The sequence below is a fragment of the Struthio camelus genome, chromosome 17 (genome assembly GCF_040807025.1).
Source record: "Struthio camelus isolate bStrCam1 chromosome 17, bStrCam1.hap1, whole genome shotgun sequence".
In the NCBI taxonomy this organism is placed as follows: domain Eukaryota; kingdom Metazoa; phylum Chordata; class Aves; order Struthioniformes; family Struthionidae; genus Struthio; species Struthio camelus.
Genome location: NC_090958.1, coordinates 7718093 through 7737350, shown reverse-complemented (window position 1 = coordinate 7737350; position 19258 = coordinate 7718093). Strand labels below are relative to the sequence as shown.

General features: G+C 40.7%; 1 protein-coding gene across 3 annotated transcripts in view; it reads left to right on the top strand.

Moving 5' to 3' along the window:
• The window catches only part of GCN1 (GCN1 activator of EIF2AK4), a 44528-nt gene extending 30115 nt beyond the window's left edge, over nt 1–14413 (top strand). For all 3 annotated transcript variants that reach the window (XM_068911205.1, XM_068911206.1, XM_068911204.1), the window contains exons 39-58: nt 30–98; nt 249–387; nt 496–692; nt 1120–1262; nt 2012–2129; nt 2272–2487; nt 2827–2991; nt 3384–3545; nt 4012–4104; nt 4344–4487; nt 5636–5905; nt 6205–6318; nt 6844–7074; nt 7441–7634; nt 8362–8476; nt 9635–9731; nt 10664–10812; nt 11433–11540; nt 12848–13066; nt 13703–14413. In XM_068911205.1, coding sequence (XP_068767306.1) covers nt 30–98; nt 249–387; nt 496–692; nt 1120–1262; nt 2012–2129; nt 2272–2487; nt 2827–2991; nt 3384–3545; nt 4012–4104; nt 4344–4487; nt 5636–5905; nt 6205–6318; nt 6844–7074; nt 7441–7634; nt 8362–8476; nt 9635–9731; nt 10664–10812; nt 11433–11540; nt 12848–13066; nt 13703–13828 — 3069 coding nt within the window. In that variant the 3' untranslated portion in view covers nt 13829–14413. The remainder of the gene's footprint in view (nt 1–29; nt 99–248; nt 388–495; nt 693–1119; nt 1263–2011; nt 2130–2271; nt 2488–2826; nt 2992–3383; nt 3546–4011; nt 4105–4343; nt 4488–5635; nt 5906–6204; nt 6319–6843; nt 7075–7440; nt 7635–8361; nt 8477–9634; nt 9732–10663; nt 10813–11432; nt 11541–12847; nt 13067–13702) is intronic.
• The last annotated feature ends 4845 nt before the right edge of the window (nt 14414–19258 follow it).

Below are 19258 nucleotides of genomic sequence, written 5' to 3'. Positions count from 1 at the left end.
GTTCCTACTCATTGGGCTCTCTGTTTCAGGATTTGGCTCCTTACTTGCCTAGTGTTACTCCTGGACTGAAAGCATCTCTGTTGGATCCTGTGCCTGAAGTAAGTCTTTTTGTACAAACACAGTTTGTCTTTCAGTGCAGTAAGTTAGACTCTGTCCTGATCTCCTGCAGATCTGTGATCAAGTTGACATGTCTCTGTCTTAATAGCTTTGACTAAATATTTTGCAAATCTGTTTCTCTTGTTTTTTAGGTGCGTACAGTGTCTGCAAAGGCCCTGGGAGCCATGGTGAAGGGCATGGGAGAATCATGCTTTGAGGACTTGTTGCCATGGCTGATGGAGACACTGACATATGAGCAGAGCTCAGTGGATCGATCCGGTGCTGCTCAGGGTGAGGATGACTCTGAAAACTGAACTCAGATTCTTTCCTATTAAATCAGATTATCCTGTTGTTTCTTGTGACTCTTATCCTTTTTTTTTTTCCCCCCTCTCCCTCCAGGTCTAGCTGAAGTCATGGCTGGTTTGGGGGTAGAAAAGCTGGAGAAACTGATGCCAGAGATTGTAGCTACTGCCAGCAAAGTGGATATTGCTCCACATGTACGGGATGGTTATATCATGATGTTCAATTACCTGCCCATTACCTTTGGAGACAAGTTCACTCCTTATGTTGGTCCCATCATCCCCTGTATCCTTAAGGTATGTAGCAGAGGCCTGAAGAATTTTACTCATTAAAGAAGAAAAAGAAGCCTCTAGCGTATATTAAGCACTATTTCCAATAAATGAGATTTGCAGAGTTGTCCAGCAGTGCTGGATAAAATACTATGTAAATAATATGTACTTGCAATGCGAATACTATGCAGATACTATATTCAAAAAGAATTAGAATTATAAATGATGTATTCTTCCAAAGTACTTGTTGCTCTCTTTTGTTTGTGGTCACTAGTGATTTCTTGAAATCACTTTTGTGCATTTACAGCTCTATAGACCGTTCACTTTTAATGGCTAGAGAGAAAACACCATTTTGTTATCTTCCTGCTGGTCTTGTACATTGTGCTGAACTCTTCTCCCTCCGCCCTCCACTCCCCCCCCCGGCTTTTAAAGACACTTTTCTCTCTCTGTTCAGGCACTGGCAGATGAGAATGAGTTTGTGCGAGACACTGCCCTGCGCGCTGGCCAGAGAATCATAAGTATGTATGCTGAGACTGCCATTGCCTTGCTTCTGCCACAACTTGAGCTAGGCCTGTTTGATGACTTGTGGAGGATAAGGTAAGGGATTCAGACTCCTTGTTGCTCCTCAAGCAAATGCACCTGTGAAGCAAAAGAGAATGTCTCTTTGTGCTTGTTGGTTCAATGTGATGCCATATAGCACTGAGTCTGAGCAGCCCTGCCAGCCATGGGTCAGGTTCCCCGGTACCCGCAGGGCATACCTACTAGATTTTCATTCTGGTAGTGATTCTAAAAAGCACTTTCAAGGCAGTTGATTTGGCAGTATTTAGCTCTCACATACTGTTTCTCATTTTTCAAAATGCTGAGTGAGTTAATCTTCTCCTGCGTATGGAAATGTGCAGTGGAGCGCTCACAGCACTTGCTCAAGAATTAGTTGTACTAAAAGGTTTTTGTCAGTTGAATGCTGATGAGTGCATTTATCCCATGCCTTTGGGTTGAGACAGGTACTGACAACGGGTGAATGCTTGCAATAGAGGCTGTCGTCTTCCTTTTTAGAGGCCAGGCTATTTCTTGATACGCTGCATTGATATGGGAACTCTCTCATCCTCCTCCTGGTTTGGAATTCATTCCTTCCCTCTTTTTTTTTTTTTTTTTTTTTTTAAAGATGTGCTTCTTCTCAGTCATGTAGGCAGAATGATCTTACATACCAGCCTATGTAGCGTTTCGATGTTGACCTAGCTCTGTCTGGCATTTTCCTCCCATCTGTATTTGAGGTACCGCTGTGTTTGGACAAGTACTGCCCAATTACCCTCCTTATTTTGTAATGATCGACTTGCTCCTCTTGCCAGGTTTAGCTCAGTTCAGCTTCTTGGAGATCTTTTATTCCATATCTCAGGAGTCACTGGAAAAATGACTACAGAAACTGCCTCTGAGGATGACAACTTTGGAACAGCCCAGTCAAACAAGGTAAAGCTGTTCTTGTCTGTTAAGCATTTTTTAAAAATCAGCCTGGAAAACCTGCTGGAGAGACCTATTGAATAAATGTGGATTTTGTTTCTCGTATAAGTTTCAGGAACGGGTAATAAAAGGTTGTGCTTTTCCTTTTCAGGCTATTATTAATGCTCTTGGTGTGGAGAGGCGGAACGGGGTGCTGGCAGGGCTGTACATGGGCCGCTCTGACACCCAACTGGTAGTGCGTCAAGCCTCCTTACATGTTTGGAAGATTGTAGTCTCAAACACTCCTCGCACACTGCGTGAAATTTTGCCAACCCTCTTTGGGCTTCTGCTGAGATTCTTGGCCAGTACTTGTGCAGATAAGCGAACGGTGAGAAATTGAGTAATGCCTTCCTGTTGCTGCAGGTGACCTTCTTAGCTAATTCTTGAAGAACTCAGGATAATTCTCTTTATAAACGACTCCAAAGCTATCACTAATTTAACTGTTCTGAGCATGACTATATCAGAGTTCTCTCTCGGCTCAAGGCAACTGTGATGAAAGTACCACTATTTTTCTATGCTTATGTGTTAATAGTAGTGTTTCCGTTTCTGCTTCTCTGTCTTTACAGTGAACAGTAGTTTATGGTCAAAATGTAACGTTTGCTCAAAGTTTACTCTCTTAAGTTTTATGAAACAGGAGAATAGTTAATTAGTGCATTTTTGGGGACAGGTTGCAGCACGGACATTAGGAGACCTTGTTCGAAAGTTGGGAGAGAAGATCCTTCCAGAAATTATTCCTATCCTGGAAGAGGGACTGAGGTCAGACAAGAGTGATGAGAGGCAAGGAGTCTGCATTGGTTTGAGTGAAATAATGAAATCTACCAGCAGGGATGCGGTAAGTTGTATCTGAAAAGTGAAATCTGCAGTTTTGTAGCCTTTTATGTTATGGGTGCCAGTGTTGCAGTTGAGAAAAATACAGACACAGCAGTACTGGACTACTTTTACGAACTGAATTGAAGGATTGAGTTGCTGTTCAGCCAAATGTATGCATTTGTATCTGTTGGTAACTTTAAATCATTCCACAATCTGACTTGAAATTATGAGATACAATAATTGAAAACGTCCTCTAGTATAATAATTGAAAATGTACTCTAGGTGACTTCAGAGCACTGCAAATCTTTGTGTTGATTAATCCTTCTTTTCCTCCACCAATATATTTCAAGCAAACAGCAATTTAGTTTCAGTTTGTTCTTTAGATGCTCTGTAATTTCATCTCTACATTTTTAGGTACTGTTTTTCTCCGAGTCCTTGGTTCCTACAGTGAGAAAAGCACTGTGTGACCCTCTAGAAGAAGTCAGAGAGGCTGCAGCTAAAACTTTTGAACAGTTGCACTCAACAATTGGACATCAGGCTCTTGAAGACATCCTGCCATTTTTGTTGAAGCAGCTGGTAAGCGTTACTCAAACGTTAGTCAACAACTTGATTTATAATGTTGTGGGACAGGTTTTGAAACACTGGCTTAAAGGAGAAGCAGGCTTGTGGTGATAGAACTTCAGGGCAACGGCAGCTCTGTTTTATCTCCTCCATAGAGTCTTCCTGGCCGTTAGCAGGGAAGGTATTGTTCAACGCTAAAGCGTTGAACTAAGAATTGCTAATCTAGACCTGCTAGAGAATTGCCCTTGTCACCTGCAGTAGCTGCTTGGTCATGATACCTGATATGGAAAATCTTTCTGATGGGTCAGAAGAGCTTGGTTTCGGTTTTGCTCTATAGAATGAGAGCATTTTTAGATAGAAGGACTTGTATAAGCGTTGGTTATGTGATCATGCAGTAAATTGTCACTTGAAACAGTGTTTAATTTGGTGTGTCACAAATGAGCGTTCAGGCAGGTTTACTACTTTCTCCCTCTCCCTCTAGGATAATGAAGAGACATCTGACTTTGCTGTGGATGGTCTTAAACAAGTTATGGCTGTCAAGAGCCGTGTAGTGCTGCCTTATTTGGTGCCAAAGGTACAGCTAGAAAGAAACTTCAGAGTAGTGCTTTTTCTCCTCTGTTTGCTGCCTGCGTTGTTTGGACTGCTATGCCAAAAAGAAGAGCGTATTTTGAAATTTTCTTCTGACTTTATGCTATAAACTGTCATTTGGGTTTGTGATGTGTTCATTCTTAAGAGTTTTTCATTTTGGAGGTGACCTGAGATTTTTCTTTTTGAAAAATCTTTCTGCTCTGTGTTTGTTTGCTTGTTTTTTAGCTGACCACTCCTCCTGTGAACACCCGTGTGCTAGCTTTCCTTTCATCAGTGGCAGGGGATGCTCTGACACGGCACTTGAGTGTCATCCTACCTGCAATGATGTCTGCACTGAAAGGGAAGCTGGGAACCAGTGAAGAGCAATTGGCAAGTAGCACAGATCAAGTCTCTTTTATGACAGGTTGCCTGAAGGTAGTGCTTCAGGTTTACTTCTCAGCACAGAATCTGCATTCTCTAGCTTCACAGATTGCGTGTTTGAATTCATTCTTTATCTTCTTCAGGCTAAGTCTTTTTGTCTGATGGCATATTGTGGGTTCAAAAAAATATGCTTTCCGGATCTATTCATATCCATACAAAAATCTCTTTGGCCTGCAACATCATACAATTCTCACATTTCCATTCCTGGAGAACTGCCAGAGTATCTAGTTAACTTTGTATTTATTCTTTGTGTAGAAGACTGAGAGATTAAAGGGCTAAAGGGAGAAAAAATCTATTTTTGCATGCAGTCCTCCTCCTGTACTGCTTTTAGAAACATCTGGTATTTGGAGTCCAGAGTGCTGTGTAACATCCTGGAGCTGTGATTGCTTATAGACATTACTCAACTTGGTGAATTAGGAACGTTAGTGATAAGAGTATTGTCTATCTGTTGTAGATGCCCATTAGCTCAGCTTTTAGCCTTCTAGCCCAAAGTCTGCCTGGAGATCGCTAATGTGCCTGCAGCCTGTACTTGTAATTAGTACTACGATGCACAGCATGAAAATACCTAAATAAAAAAGAAATGTTGTTTGATAAGGCCACAGTCTCTGAGGCCTTAGTCTGCAGTAAGATGTGGGAGACTGAGCTGGTCTCGTTTTACGGAAAGTATGGGCAGCCCTTTTGCAGCTGGAGAGCTTCCAGTGCAAAAATCAGTTGAACAAAGTTTGGTCACTTGCTAAATTTTAAGAGCTGGTCACATACCTACGTTTGCTCTAGGAATGATGTTGTGGTGTGTGTGGTTGGTTGTTGGTGGTGGGGTGGTGTTCTTTGTTTTGTGGTGTGTTTTTTTTTTTTTTTTTTTTACTACTTAAATTTGTCATTCAGTAAGTATAAAGGCTGAGTTACGAACAAGAATTTGATTCGGAATCTAGCCTTTAATCGTGATGTGACCAGCTATGCCACGAGAAAAGATTAGCAAGGGGGGTTAGGTTGTAGAATTTTTCTAAAAGATAATACTCTGCATAACACAGGGAAATCTAGAGCTAAATCTGTTTTTGTTCTATATGAGAATTAACATAAAGTTAATTTGGACTCTTTAGGAGATGGCAAACTGCCAGTCTGTAATCCTGTCTGTGGAAGACGATATTGGACAAAGAATTATAACTGAAGATTTATTAGAAGCTACCCGCAGTTCTGAGCTGGGAATGAGACAGGCAGCAGCTGTCATGCTGAATATCTACTGCTCCAAGACAAAAGCTGACTATACTGGTCATCTCAAGAACTTGGTTTCAGGCTTGATACGACTATTTAATGATACCAATCCTGTAGTTTTGAATGAAAGCTGGGATGCGCTCAATTCCATCACCAAGGTGAGAGGCAGCTTGAAAAGGTTACAGTGACAATAGCTGGCAAGGAGGAATTGGGGATAGCTGAAAAAATACTGCTTAAATCGAACCTTCTGTTTCGATTGGAAACTACATGATTGCTGCAAAGATTTGAGAGGTGTAAGATGAGCTTGTGTTTGACTGCAGCAGTGTAAGCGAATGGACAGATCTTTGGAGGATGCAGGAAATGGGTGTCGTCTCTTGACAAACCTGAGAAGAATTCTCCAGGAATAGCTGTTTGAGATGTTGCTTCATCTTTGCCTACCTATCCCTCTCTCCTGCAGAAATTAGATGCTGGGAACCAACTTGCTCTCATTGAGGATCTACACAAGGACATCCGGGTTGTAGGGAATGAGGCCAAGGGCGAGCATGTGCCGGGATTCTGTATACCTAAGAAGGTAAAGGATCAGAATGAGCATCTGATGCAAAGGTGGATGCATGTCCCACCTTTTCAGGGAACTGGTTGATAGGACTTTGCAGCTATTAGAAATACTGGCTGTTGGGGCATTCCAAACCTGTATGTTGGAGAAACTTTCTGTAAGTTACTGCTGCCCTTATATTGCCCTACAAAAGATTTCTTTTGTAACAAGATCTTAGACAGTTCTGCTGTGCATATAAGTCATGGTCACTGGCTGTTTTTGAGGAGGAGTAATGCTGGAATTCTGTGCCAAATTTCTCTGGTTTAAAAATTCCCTCAGCAGCTAGCACTTTTCTCATAGCAACTGGCTTAGTAAGGCATAGATGCATGAAATAAAACTGAATAAAAGTAGCTTTGTAAATGGGGAAGCAGGCAACTGAAGGTCAACAGGAAATTGAGGGGAAACTGTCCAAGTTTGTGCATCTGGTGTAGAAGAGGAGCAAAAATAAGATCTGTATTTTTTGCCTCTTTGCTTCTAAGTTTTCTTATCTAATTCTCATGACAGGGAGTGACTTCTATACTCCTGGTACTGAGGGAAGGTGTTTTAACTGGTAATCCAGAGCAGAAGGAGGAAGCGGCAAAGGCCTTAGGGCTGGTTATTAAGCTGACTTCTGCTGAAGCCCTTAAACCATCTGTGGTGAGCATTACTGGACCTCTTATTAGGATCTTGGGAGATCGGTTCAGCTGGAATGTCAAGGTGGCTCTGCTTGAAACATTAAGCCTTCTGTTAGCCAAGGTAAGATTCAAAGCAATTGACTGTGGTTTGTGAACATTTTCCATGGTAACCTTAAAAATTTTCTGTTACTGTTCATTTAAATACAGTCTGGTGGTGTGGATTTGACATGCAGGAACGGCACTTTAACTGGTTTGCGTTCTTCCAGCAGCTTCTGGGCTACCAAAAAAAAAAGCCCCTCATGTTTGAATCACTGGGCCTAAATGCAAACAGATAATTAAAAACTACCATGTAATTAATTTCTCTCCTGCGTCCACCATTTTTGTGCAATAGGTCAGTCCAAAGATCATGCTGTTTTCAGGCTTTGCTTTCTAGCCTCCGTTTCAGACTTGAGTGCATCATTTTTCCCTTCTTGTATCTTTGGTATAGGTTGAGATTGCCCTGAAACCGTTTCTTCCTCAGTTGCAAACAACCTTCACCAAAGCTCTGCAAGACTCGCACCGTGCTGTTCGCCTTAAAGCTGCTGATGCTCTCGGTAAACTTATTGTCATCCATGTAAAAGTGGATCCTCTCTTTACTGAGCTGTTGAATGGAATTCGTTCCAGTGATGACTCTGCTATCAGGTAAGCTGTAGGTGATATCCCAGACCTTGCTGCTTATTAAGGATGAAAGAAAGGGCTAGGATGAATGAATCTTTTAAGTGCAATGCGAAACTACTTCAAAGCAGAGGAAGAGCCAGAGTTGTATAATGCTCTAAAGTCAAAGAATTATAAACAAAAGTATTCTAGCTATTTGTGTAGACTCTCTGAGTTTTTTTCCCCCTTAATTCTGAGAGTAAGACTTACTTATTGGTGAAAGGAGCTGACAGTTAATCAAGGGTTGCTTAAAAAAAAATATGTATATATGGATGAGTCAGAAGCTAAGCTGGGGCATACAGGGGATGTATTATTTGTTATCTGTCCAGTTCCTTCCTCTTCTGCCCCCCAATAATCCACCGCAATCCACTTTCAGATACAAGGCTGTATCAGTTGTCAGCCTGACCTCGAGTAATACAGCTCTTCCTCTATCTTAAATGATCCCTAAGATATTAACCTCCTGATGGAGAATATCTTTTCTTTTTGAATGGTCAGAAAATACTTGTTTAAAGAAACAGACAGAAGTATGCAAATGTGGAAATATCCTCTAGCATGGGGTGTTTATCAGTGTAGGGAGGATTCAGTTCTCCTCAACATTAAAGCATGTTAATGTAACTGTTGTGTAGGAAACTGTTGTAAGTATATACAGAGCTCAATTCTCTCTTTAGGGTGAGGGAAGAGACAATCTCTGACTGCACGTTCTGATCATTTCTAGGGACACAATGCTGCAAGCTCTGCGGTTTGTAACACGAGGAGCTGGTGCAAAAGTAGATGCTGCAATTAGGAAGAATATCAGCACAGTGCTTCTAGGGATGCTGGGACATGATGAGGTATTGCTTCACATAGCTGCAAGGGATCCCTGTCGTAAACTCTCTTTTTAAATTTAAAATCTGAACTTTCTAACAAAACTACTTTCTAAAATAACTTCTGGGGGAGTTACTAATCATGCAATGGAGGGAAGCTTATATAAAGAAACTTGCAACCGGGCATTATTCACTGAACTGAATTCAGTCTGTAAAATCGATCTCCTTGGAGCCTTGCAGTGTGTTAGCTGAGAGCCAGGTTGCAAGAATTAGATCCCTAGCCAATCACTTGTAACTCTGAAAAACTGTGGAGTTAATGTTTCCTTAGCAACTGTGTACGTGGGTTTGACCTGCAGTTCCTTACCAACATGTTGGAGGCAGCCCTAAAGTAGGGATTTGCTTTTTATCTTGGAGAAAACCTGCAATTCCTTCGCTGTATGCACATACATATATTTGCATGTTCTCAGGTGGGGTTTAGCATCTAAGTGTAAAAAATTTTTCAGCTAATGGCAGATTTTTCCTCAATGAGCAAGAAACTCTCCAGGTTTAATGTAGGATCTTTTGTATATGGCAGGTAGCAACAGTATCATATATGAGAACAAAATTAACCATCTAGTAATTTCTTCTTTATGTTTTAATTTATGCAACATAGACGTGCAACTGTTGGCATGCTACAAACAGAAAATTTGAAGAATTCCCATTATATTGCAAGTCTCAGGGTGGAAAGGAACCGTGGTGGGATAGTTGCATGGGCAAAATAAAATTAAAAAAAAAAAAAGGAAGTTCTGGGGTAAAAGGTGGATGAGCTTATCATAGGTACAAGCTCATCTAGAGATGGCTAGAAGTAACACTTATTTTCTGGATTATGAATCAGAACTTTACATGTTTCAAAATACTTTCATCTTTGACTTTTCCATGTAACACATCAGAATTTAGGTAAGATCTGTCCTTCAGTCTCTGCTAGCTTTTATTGACTGTGGATTTGGCTTTAAGTTCCATTATATGCCAGAAGCCTTGTGAAATGACAGAAATCCATAGGCAATAGTGAAAGGATGCCTGCTAATATTTGTTTTTCCTCCTTTTCTTCTTATTTCATATTATCTTCTGTCACTTGCTCTTCTTGCTGAATATCACTCGTATGTATTGAGTTCAACCAGTCTTTCTTGTTTTTCCTTTCATTGTTAGGATGCCACCCGCATGGCTTCAGCTGGTTGCTTAGCAGAACTGTGTGCATTCCTGTCAGAAGAGGAGCTCAGTACTGTTCTCCACCAACACTTACTGGGTAGGTGAAGCTGTTTATGAATGGAATAGAAACTGAAAAGCAAAAAAAGATACCTTCTCAGCTATTGGTTCGGGAAGACTTTGTGATTAGTTACTTATGTTCCTCTCCTTTTATCATAAACATGAATCTCTACTGCAGATTCAGATTTTCTTGTATTTTTCTTTATGGCTATTCTTTCGAATACAAGGTCGTGGTTGTAATTTGAGGCTGCCCGTGCTTTTTTTTTTTTTTTTTTTCTTTTTTCTTTTCCTAGATTTGTTTGCAGATGAGTTGATGGAAGTGCCAGCATGGCTGAGTAATTTCTAGTGCTGACACAGAAGATGGGAGATGACAGGATGTTCAGGCAGGGTGGAGGGGAGAGCAGGTCCACCTTTTTTGATGACTTAAGCTTAAGCTTAACACAGATCACGTGATGGCTTCAGAGGCTTTTGGAGTATTGACTCATTTGCCTCTAAGTTAGACAAAAGCATGAATTTTGTAGGAACTTGTAGCAGATATTAGTGCTGTGGCACTCTCCTCTGTGAAATTAAAAAGGGAATTTGTTAGCTGGTTTCAAATTACAGATGACTTTTACAGTTTTATTGCAGAGTCAAATCTTGTGTAATTCTGATGGCAAGCTCCTTCATGCATTAAGTGATGTGGGCCTAATTACATGTGACTGACACCATCAGAAATATCTGGGTTGAACAGTACGGTCACTTGTTTGTGTCAGATTTCTGTATGTGCAGAGGGTGTTCCTGCCTGGCAGATAGGTTGCATTTGTGCACTGTTTGTATGGCTCCTCTTTGGGAAGAGTGGAAGCAGCAAGGCGTTGCTTTAGATGCTGCTTATTATTTCATTTTATAGAAGTGAATTGACAAACTGATAAAAGCTTTCTTAGATCAGGTGGAATGGATAAGGAGAGCCTCACTATTTTTCTTTTTCTTTTGCAGCGGATGTCTCTGGAATCGACTGGATGGTGAGGCATGGACGAAGCCTGGCTCTCTCTGTGGCTGTAAACGTAGCTCCCAGCAGGCTGTGTTCGCCCAAATACTACAACAGTGTTCAGGAGATGATCCTCAGCAATGCCACTGCTGATAGGGTAAGTGCTACATGACAGCTGATGAGTTCTGTTGCAGGTGCTTGTTGGGAGTAGTTTTTAAAGGTGTGCAGGTTTGCTGTGTAACCAAACAAAACAGAACAAAAATCTCCAAGCACAATCTGAAGATTGTCCCATGATAGATACAGTTTTACAGTCAAATTACATGCCTGTTCTGATTCCTCTCTGAGTTCTGGTCTCTCTGGAGATGAAGATTATTTAAAACGTGGAGTAGCTTTCACTGGGAGCAAATTACACTTCTGTTGCCCTATTAGAAGTGCTCAATCACAGGCCAGGTTTATAAGATGTGTAAATTTTTCATTTTAGGCGGAAGGTTTTTAAATCTTTGAATTGCTATTCATACCAATGAATAATTTGGTATACTGGGTGGAACTTTTGGGCTACATGGGTCCTGCTGCCTCATTCTATGTGGCTGTCAGCCAGTTTTTCATCACGTTACCCAATAACATCAGGTTATTAAGTTTTCCTGCGTGCATGCTACAGTTGTTTGAAAGGTCTATTTAGCCTTCCACAAAATTCACTAGTCCATATGATCATGGGTCTAATTATAAGGACTGTTGAACTCTGCTTTAATAAAATCCATTTTTGTCTTTATGCTACAGATTCCTATTGCAGTTAGTGGCATCAGAGGGATGGGCTTTCTTATGAAATATCACATGGAAGGAGAAGGAGGGAACCTTCCCCCAAAACTTTCCAACCTCTTTATTAAGGTAAGATTTTTTTCATTTTAGTGGGAATTGTTCTCCTTTGATCTTAACCACCCATGAATTGGCTTGAACAAATGTTGCATTACACTGATTTTTCTTTACAAAATTGCTATATTGAAACCCAGCATGAAAATGGAAGCCTTGACTATCTTTTGGGAAGCTCTAAATCCCCTGAGGCTTCGAAATCTATGTTTTTTTTTTTTTTTTCCTTCATGGCAAAGTGCAGACAGAATAACTTTACCAGCCTGCTTTGCAGCTCTGACTATGATACCGCTATCCCTGCTGCAGTACAGAAATTTGACCTTTGATCTTTCTGTGACAGACTTCAGTTTAGCTCCTTATGAATTCATTTTTAATTTGCTGTAACAAGTAGCTGGCAGAAAAGTACAGAAAAGTAGGGGAGGGGATTGTCAGTTTGTTTCTTTAGGCTGCTGAAGGCAGAAGGGTTTTTGTTAGAATCGCATCAAACAATAACTCTTACTTTCCCTAGTTTTGTTGCAGTACTTTGACGTCCACGTTTGTGGAAGGGAGCAGTTTCTAAAGACTGGGAGAAAGAGTATTGACACGCTTTTTTCAATTCACATCTATTTAAATCTACTGAAAAAATCCTTTCCTCCTCTGTTGTTCTGGTTTCTTTTCTTTCCATGAAATCTATCAAACATGCAAACTGACATGATGCAGGCCATCGTTCTTCAAAGCAGATGTTTTTGTTTGAAATTTTGAGTATTCAAGTATTAATTTGTATAATGTTGTGTTAGAATATAAAACAAGTGTAATTGTCACATGAACCAATACCTTTATCACAGTATATTATGCAGAGTGACATTCAGATGTTAGCTTTTGTTTTAAATGTATTGAGCTTAAATCAAAAATAAGCTGTACTTTTTTTAAATTTAAAATAAAATATATTGTAGAAATGCACTTTACGCATCAATCAGATTGACTTGGCTGTTGCTGATGAATTGAGTGTATTTTACAGAAGTGCTGACACCAACAGCTTTTGCTGCATTAGTGGTCATTGTTGTTTCCTGAGATGGTTGAAAGGAAAGCATGTGACCCTGTCAAACCACATTTTCAGAAGTTTTCATTTAAAAAGGTGTCCTGTTTTCAAGGTGTGATCCTCTTACTGTTTTACAGAAGTTCAGTTGAACTTGTTGATAACGTGTTTCTCTCTTGCACGTTTGCAAGTTGCTAACTGCTTGCTTTTCTTGTTTTAGTTTAAGATACTTAAATTACAGAAATGATAAACTACTGCTTTAAGTATCTGTCCTTGGTGTATCTGAATTTAAGACCATCTTTGCGTCCTGCAGTGTCTCCAGAACTCATCCAGTGACATAAAGTTAGTCGCAGAAAAGATGATCTGGTGGGCGAATAAAAACCATCTTCCCTCACTGGATCCTCAGACAATTAAACCAATCCTGAAAGCACTTCTGGACAATACAAAGGACAAAAACACCAGTGTAAGAGCCTACAGCGATCAAGCTATTGTTAATCTTCTGAAGATGAGAGAGGGCGAAGAAGTGCTTCAGGTATGAGTCAGGAGAAAGTCTAATCACCAGTAGAAGGCTGCCGTCACATTGCTCTGCATGTGGTTGTTGTGCCTGGAGCGTACTGCGCCTCAGTGTGCTCGGGGTGCTAATGAAACGGATGGAGTGGGGTATTCCTCTTGGCGTTTAACCTTCATCAGTAGTCTCGTGAAGAAATACGTAGGTGAAGAAATATCTTCTTTCTTGAAGAAATATGTAAGTGATCTGATACTGCATAACCTTACAGTGCAGTATTACCAGAATGAAAGCAGGGCTACTATATTGAATATGGAGAGTATGTTAAATATTTTCAAAGTGCCTTAAGCCCTTACTGTGCAGTTGTTCACCTCAGTTAGGGCTGCTAGCGTTGCTTTTGTCATCTGTATAATCTTGGTGCAGCCTTAATGGTGCGAGAGTACTTTAGGATGGATGGAATACTCCTTTGTAGGTCAATATCCAGACCCCTTTTCTAAGTCCTAGCTCTACTTTTGTATAGTTACTATGTCTGAAATTATAAAACTAGAGGAAAGATTTTTGGTATGTAAGTTTGCAGTTAAACATACTTTATAAGGCACTGAAATTGTTCTATTTTGAATGTTATGTCATAAGGAATTTGGTAACTGGTGCTTTCTTCCACAGTCTGTTTCCAGGATTCTAGATGCTGCCAGCTTGGAGCTTCTCAATGAAAGCTGCCGGAGGTCTCTGAAGAAGCTGGCTAGCCAGGCTGACTCTGATGAACAGATAGATGACACTATACTGACGTGATAATAAAGCTCCAGAAGACAAGAAAACACTGAACCAACCGCTGCATCAGCATTGCAATTCAAACACCAATTTTAAATGTTTTCATTTTTGAAAATGTTAATTCTGATGGGATTTCATGAAAAGGACTCCCAGAGAGTATTTTAATATCAAATATACCAGAATAGCCTTAATTAGACCCGCATTAGTTGAAAATTGAAAATTTGGTCCCTTTTTGAAACAGATAATACACAAGAAATAGTTACACCAATCAGTACTGGTAAACTGTGGCCAATTGCGAGATGTTGCTAGAGCACATCAGGCTTAATCTCTGGTGAAACCTATCTCCTTTTCAGGATCTGTGCAGAAACTCCAGTACTGGAACTATCGTCAGTCTTTTCCACAGACCCTGTGAAGCAGGAATAGAACTCAGTGAAAGTTAAAGCATATTGTTTCTGTGTACTGCTAACTTGCTGCTTGTGACGGTTCTGAAGATTGAAAATCCCTGTAAAACAAAGTATTTAAATAGCCTTAGAAATCACAAATGCAAAAGGGGGATTAAATGCAGCTGTTTAAAGGAGGAACATTTAATAAAGGCTTTGACTTTGATCCTTCTGGTGTAAGTTGTTCTTTGTTTTTAAAAAAAAAAAAAAGTCAACAAAGTAATACTGTGAATTACTTTTTGGACCTGTTTTTTCCAAGGCATACAATTTTTAGAGTGGGTAGCACTGTATAAAGACCTTTGCAAAACTGGGGACAGTTAGGGTTTAAAGCCAGGCCAGAACTGACACAATGAAACTTTTAAGTTATTTATTAAGAGTATTATCAATTATTCTCCTCATTTCCAAAGCATTTTTGACTATAAGTATCTCTTTAGTCACTCAGCTTATGAAAAGTCCTCTTTTTATGTCTTCAAAGGCTTCACAAAATAGTTATTTTTGTCACTGAGCTGCACTGCTGCAAGAGAGCACTTGGCCATATATACCTCATGTTTTAATTGACCTTTTGTGCCACTTGATGGGAATAGTGAAAAACAAAGTTGCAGAAGACTAATTTTTAGAGGGGAAAATGAATTTTACATTGTATGTAGAGTAATAGTTAAGTAAGCCTTATCTATTCTATAAAACTATACAAGAAGCTGACTGCATCTGAGAAGCCAGAACATTAAGATTTCTCGTTTGAAATAAGAGGACAGAGGTGGGAGAGGGGAGGGGAAGAAGGGAAGCTCTGAATTCTTCCTTTCATGTAATTCTGGATGGCTCAAACCATGATGAAGGGAGGACTATACAATACTATGAATCATAAAATTTGACAGCATAAAATGCAACCACCCAGGAACACAAGCTCTAGTAGAACTGATTTTCTCTGATTCCTATGGCAGTAGTAGCAAACAGGAAAAGGTTTTATCCTTACCATACTAATGACTCAAACAGCAAGATACAATTTTGAGTCGAGATACTTTGGAGCATTGTGCTTTGTTCTGGTAAAAAGTACAAAGAATCTGACAGAATATCATGAATATTTTGACAGGTCCCAAGCCTGTGATTTAGTCCTGGAGAACAGGAGACGTGCTAGGAGCCAAACACTTGATGACTTGGGAACGTTAGCTAGCTTACCCCTTACTTGAGGTAGGCTCAGTTCCAACTGAATCAGTCCTAATAGCTTTCCATGTATTTTGTTTTTTTCCACTGTTGTATGATGGAGAGTCCATAACGTTCCTAAGCTATCCGTGTCATTATATAAATTTCTCAGACTCTCAGAGCTTCCCTCATGTCTTAAAAAAAGATCTTCCTTGCTGCTATTTGAATCCGTTACTACTTCTATTCCCACAGGCATTAAGAATAGCTGATTTCTGCAGCAGCCATTCTGTCCCTTCAGTGTTCTCATCCCTAGATGAAACAAGCTTATATTCTCTGCATTTTCTTTGTAGACCATGTTTTCTAAACCTCCAGTGCTGCCCTCTGACTTGTTCCATTTTGATTCATGTTTGCTTCATGATGTCTGCTGCTGGAGTAGGTATTCTAGTGGAGATTATTACTTTCCAAGTCCTACATAATGCACTTTTTTTTTTTTTTTTTGGCAATAGCACAGTATTGGTGACATGTTCGGTTTGCAATCAGCTATAAAGGCCAACGACAAAAACTGCTCTTTAGCTATCAATTTCCAAATCTGTATTTATGCAGGTGATTATTTCCAGAAAACTGCAATACTTTCCAGCTGGTCTTACTGAAATTGTAGTCTACTTATTTCATAGTAAGTCACCTTTATCTGCCTTCTGAAGGTGGTTTTGGCTTCTGATTTTGCCCTCCAAAATACTTGCAAATCGGTTCCGCTTTGTGCCATCTACGGATCAAAAATGTATTTTCTATTCCCTCATCCAGATAATTAATGAAAATACTGAGCAGCACCAGTCCTGGGATTATCCCTGCTAGAAAGCTGCTTGCATTTTGTTTTGACAGTGAGCTGTCGGTAACAACAATGAGTAGAAAACTTCCAAGTACCATTAGCGTGTATCCCTTGAGGTAGCTTAATCTAGTCTGTTTTTCATTGCTTACGAGAACACTGTGTGATATTTAAAGCCTTACTCAAAATATTTAGGCAGTTCTAGCTATCAAAGGTTTTAGCTCTTGCTTCACTCTCACACCCTATGTCCTTTTAGGTGTGAATAACTTGTTCTAGTAGTTAGGTCTAAGAATTCTGACTGATGTGTGTAATTCCAGCGTGTACCCGTTCTACCCTTTTAAACAAAAGTACTGTTTGCTGTCTTCTGGGTTCCTAAATGTCAAATGTCGTCCACAAGATCTCAAAGACAGTCAAAGATAGCGCAAAAATAGCTAAGAGTCTAACTCAGCTGTATTTGTTTTCATTTACTTCCTTGTATATCTTTAACTATGAATTACTGGTTTGAACTGGTGGTAATCACAGAGTAAAAGCTAAACCGACTGCCATTAAGGATCTGGCAGTCTCAGTGCACTGTGATTAATTTCACCTACAATGAATGAGCTGTGTTTTGTGACACCAGAGTAACAGCAGTTAGACTAATGCAATGCAAAAACTACTGTGTACTGAAACATGTAAACAAAATTTTAGGCAATTCAAGAGGTACAAAATAGGTGGCAAATAGAGCAGCGTTGCTTTGGAATTACACTTATTTCTTTATTGCTGATAGGAAGCAGGAAAAGATTGCACGTTTCTTTTGGGAATGGCCATTTGAACTTTATATTGTGGGAGCCTGGTCTTACCTATTTTCCCCATAGATTCTAACTGATGCTGCACTTAAATATGTGCAACAAAATTAAATAGAAGGGCTTTTTAGCTTGTTAATTTTTTTCTCTTTTATTGAATTAAGGGTATTTTGAAGATTTGTATTTTAACCTTATATAGTGTCAAGTGGAAAAACTCATTCTTCTTTTAGAACAACCTAAATTAGTTGAATTTCTGCCCTAAATTACTTCACCACTCTGACTAGTTGCTTTTGAGGGAGCAGTAAAAGACAGAAGCTCACTTTTGCATTTATTAAGAATATGCTGATTTTTCAATTATAGTGAAACATGAATTTGGATTCTGATAGCTATTTTTCACTAAACTATTTATACACTGCACTGTAATACATCGGAGATAAAATACCCATAATTTTTGCCACAACATGAGACCTGATAAATGGATTGTGTCAACTTAGAGACTAAAGAATTAGTTTTTCCCCATTTCAAATGTCTTGAAAATACTAGTTGTCAGCATAAGATAATTTTTTCCCACAACTGACTGTAATAACATCTTTGAACTGTCAAGTAACTGCCTCCAAGTGACAGCTGAACTGTGTGTATATCAAGATCACAAAATAATTTGAGGGAGATGTTTAAACTGGTAAGGTATTACAAATTTCAATGGAAAAGAAAAAGAAAAGCATAAAATATTCAAACATTTTGATTTTCCTTTTTTTTTTTTTTAGATAAGTCATACTGCTGTGTACAGCATTAAAACATTTTATTTGGGCAATGTTACCTATCTCAAACTTTTCACATGATGAGGTTTCAAGAGCTTAAAAATAAAGGTAATAGGAGAGAGTGCCATTTGGGGTTTGAGCCTCACATGGTTTGTATGCTGGATTCAAGGGATCTGCTTGCAACTACGCAGTCCCCTCCTTTATACTGAAACTCGGCATGCGTTAGGTCACGCGAGGGGCAGCACAAGTGCTGCGTCAGGTTGGGTGAAACCGAGGTGCCGTAGCCTTAGGCTGCGGCTAGGGGTGAACCCTTCCTTCCACAGGGTTTCTGTAAGCACAGGTCTATGGGATAGCACGTGCTCCTTGGCTGATAATTCTGCAGTCTCTTTTTCCTGCTTCTCATTAGCTATACCGTATGTTTGAAGAGAGCAGAGAAGGAGAGAGGGTGCAGCTTTTACATGCCTGAGGTGCAGGGACCATGGCACAGGAACACGAGATGGTGCTCATCCAAGTGGATTTCAGGATGTGTGGGACTTCACACAGGTGAACTTTGAAGGCTAGGATAGCTCTCTGAGGGTTGAAACTAAGGAAGACTTATAATCAAAATCACAGGCATTGTGACTGCTGAGCAGAGGTCTTTAGCAGAGATTATTTTAGGTGCTTCAACCCAGATGTGCCACTTTAACCATACTGGGCTTGGTCACCTTAACAGCTGTTCCCAGATTAATTGCCCACAAATTGGAAAATTATAACAGTAAAACAATACTACAATATCCTATGGGAGAAACTAGGAAGTAATTCTAGAATTGGTTGGAGAGTATCACCTTAAAAAAAACATTCTAGTCCCTCATAACCAAACCCCATAGTCTAAACCCGAAACAAACGATCTGAGCGTTAAGAGAAAAAAACCAATCGCGCTAGAAAGTGTCTGTCACTCTCCAGGAAACATTCACAGGTCAGAGCAGCTGCGGCTACCAGGCACCGCCGGAGCCGTCCCGCCCGACCCCCCTGCCCAAAGCAGGGCCACCCGGGGCAGCTGGCTCGGGCCCTGCCGGGCCCCCGGGGCGCCGGGGCCGCACCACCCGCTCCGGTCACGGCCGCGGGCAGCACTGGCGCTGCGCCGGGGCCGCCGGCCAGGTGTGCGCAGCTTCGTCCTACCACAAAAGATCCTCCACGTCGGTGCGTCTTATTCTTTAAACGTCTTTAGGACAACGGATTAGGTGGTAATTATCAAAAGCACGGCGGATCAGAGCATTTTCAAGCTAACCGCCCCCGGTCTCGCCGCTGGCGCAGGCTGTAACGCACTTCACCTCAGCGCGCCGGGCCAACACGGCGGCCGCGCCCCCCGCCTCCGCCCTCCCGCAGAGGGGAGGGCGCATGCGTCCCGCTAAGGGAGGAGGGGGGGGAGAGCGGAGAGGGGGCGGGGACGGCCGCAGTGCGCACGCGCATAAAGCCGCAGCCGGGGAGGGCGGTGGCACGAAGTAGGCATGCGCGCGGCGAGGGGCGGGGCT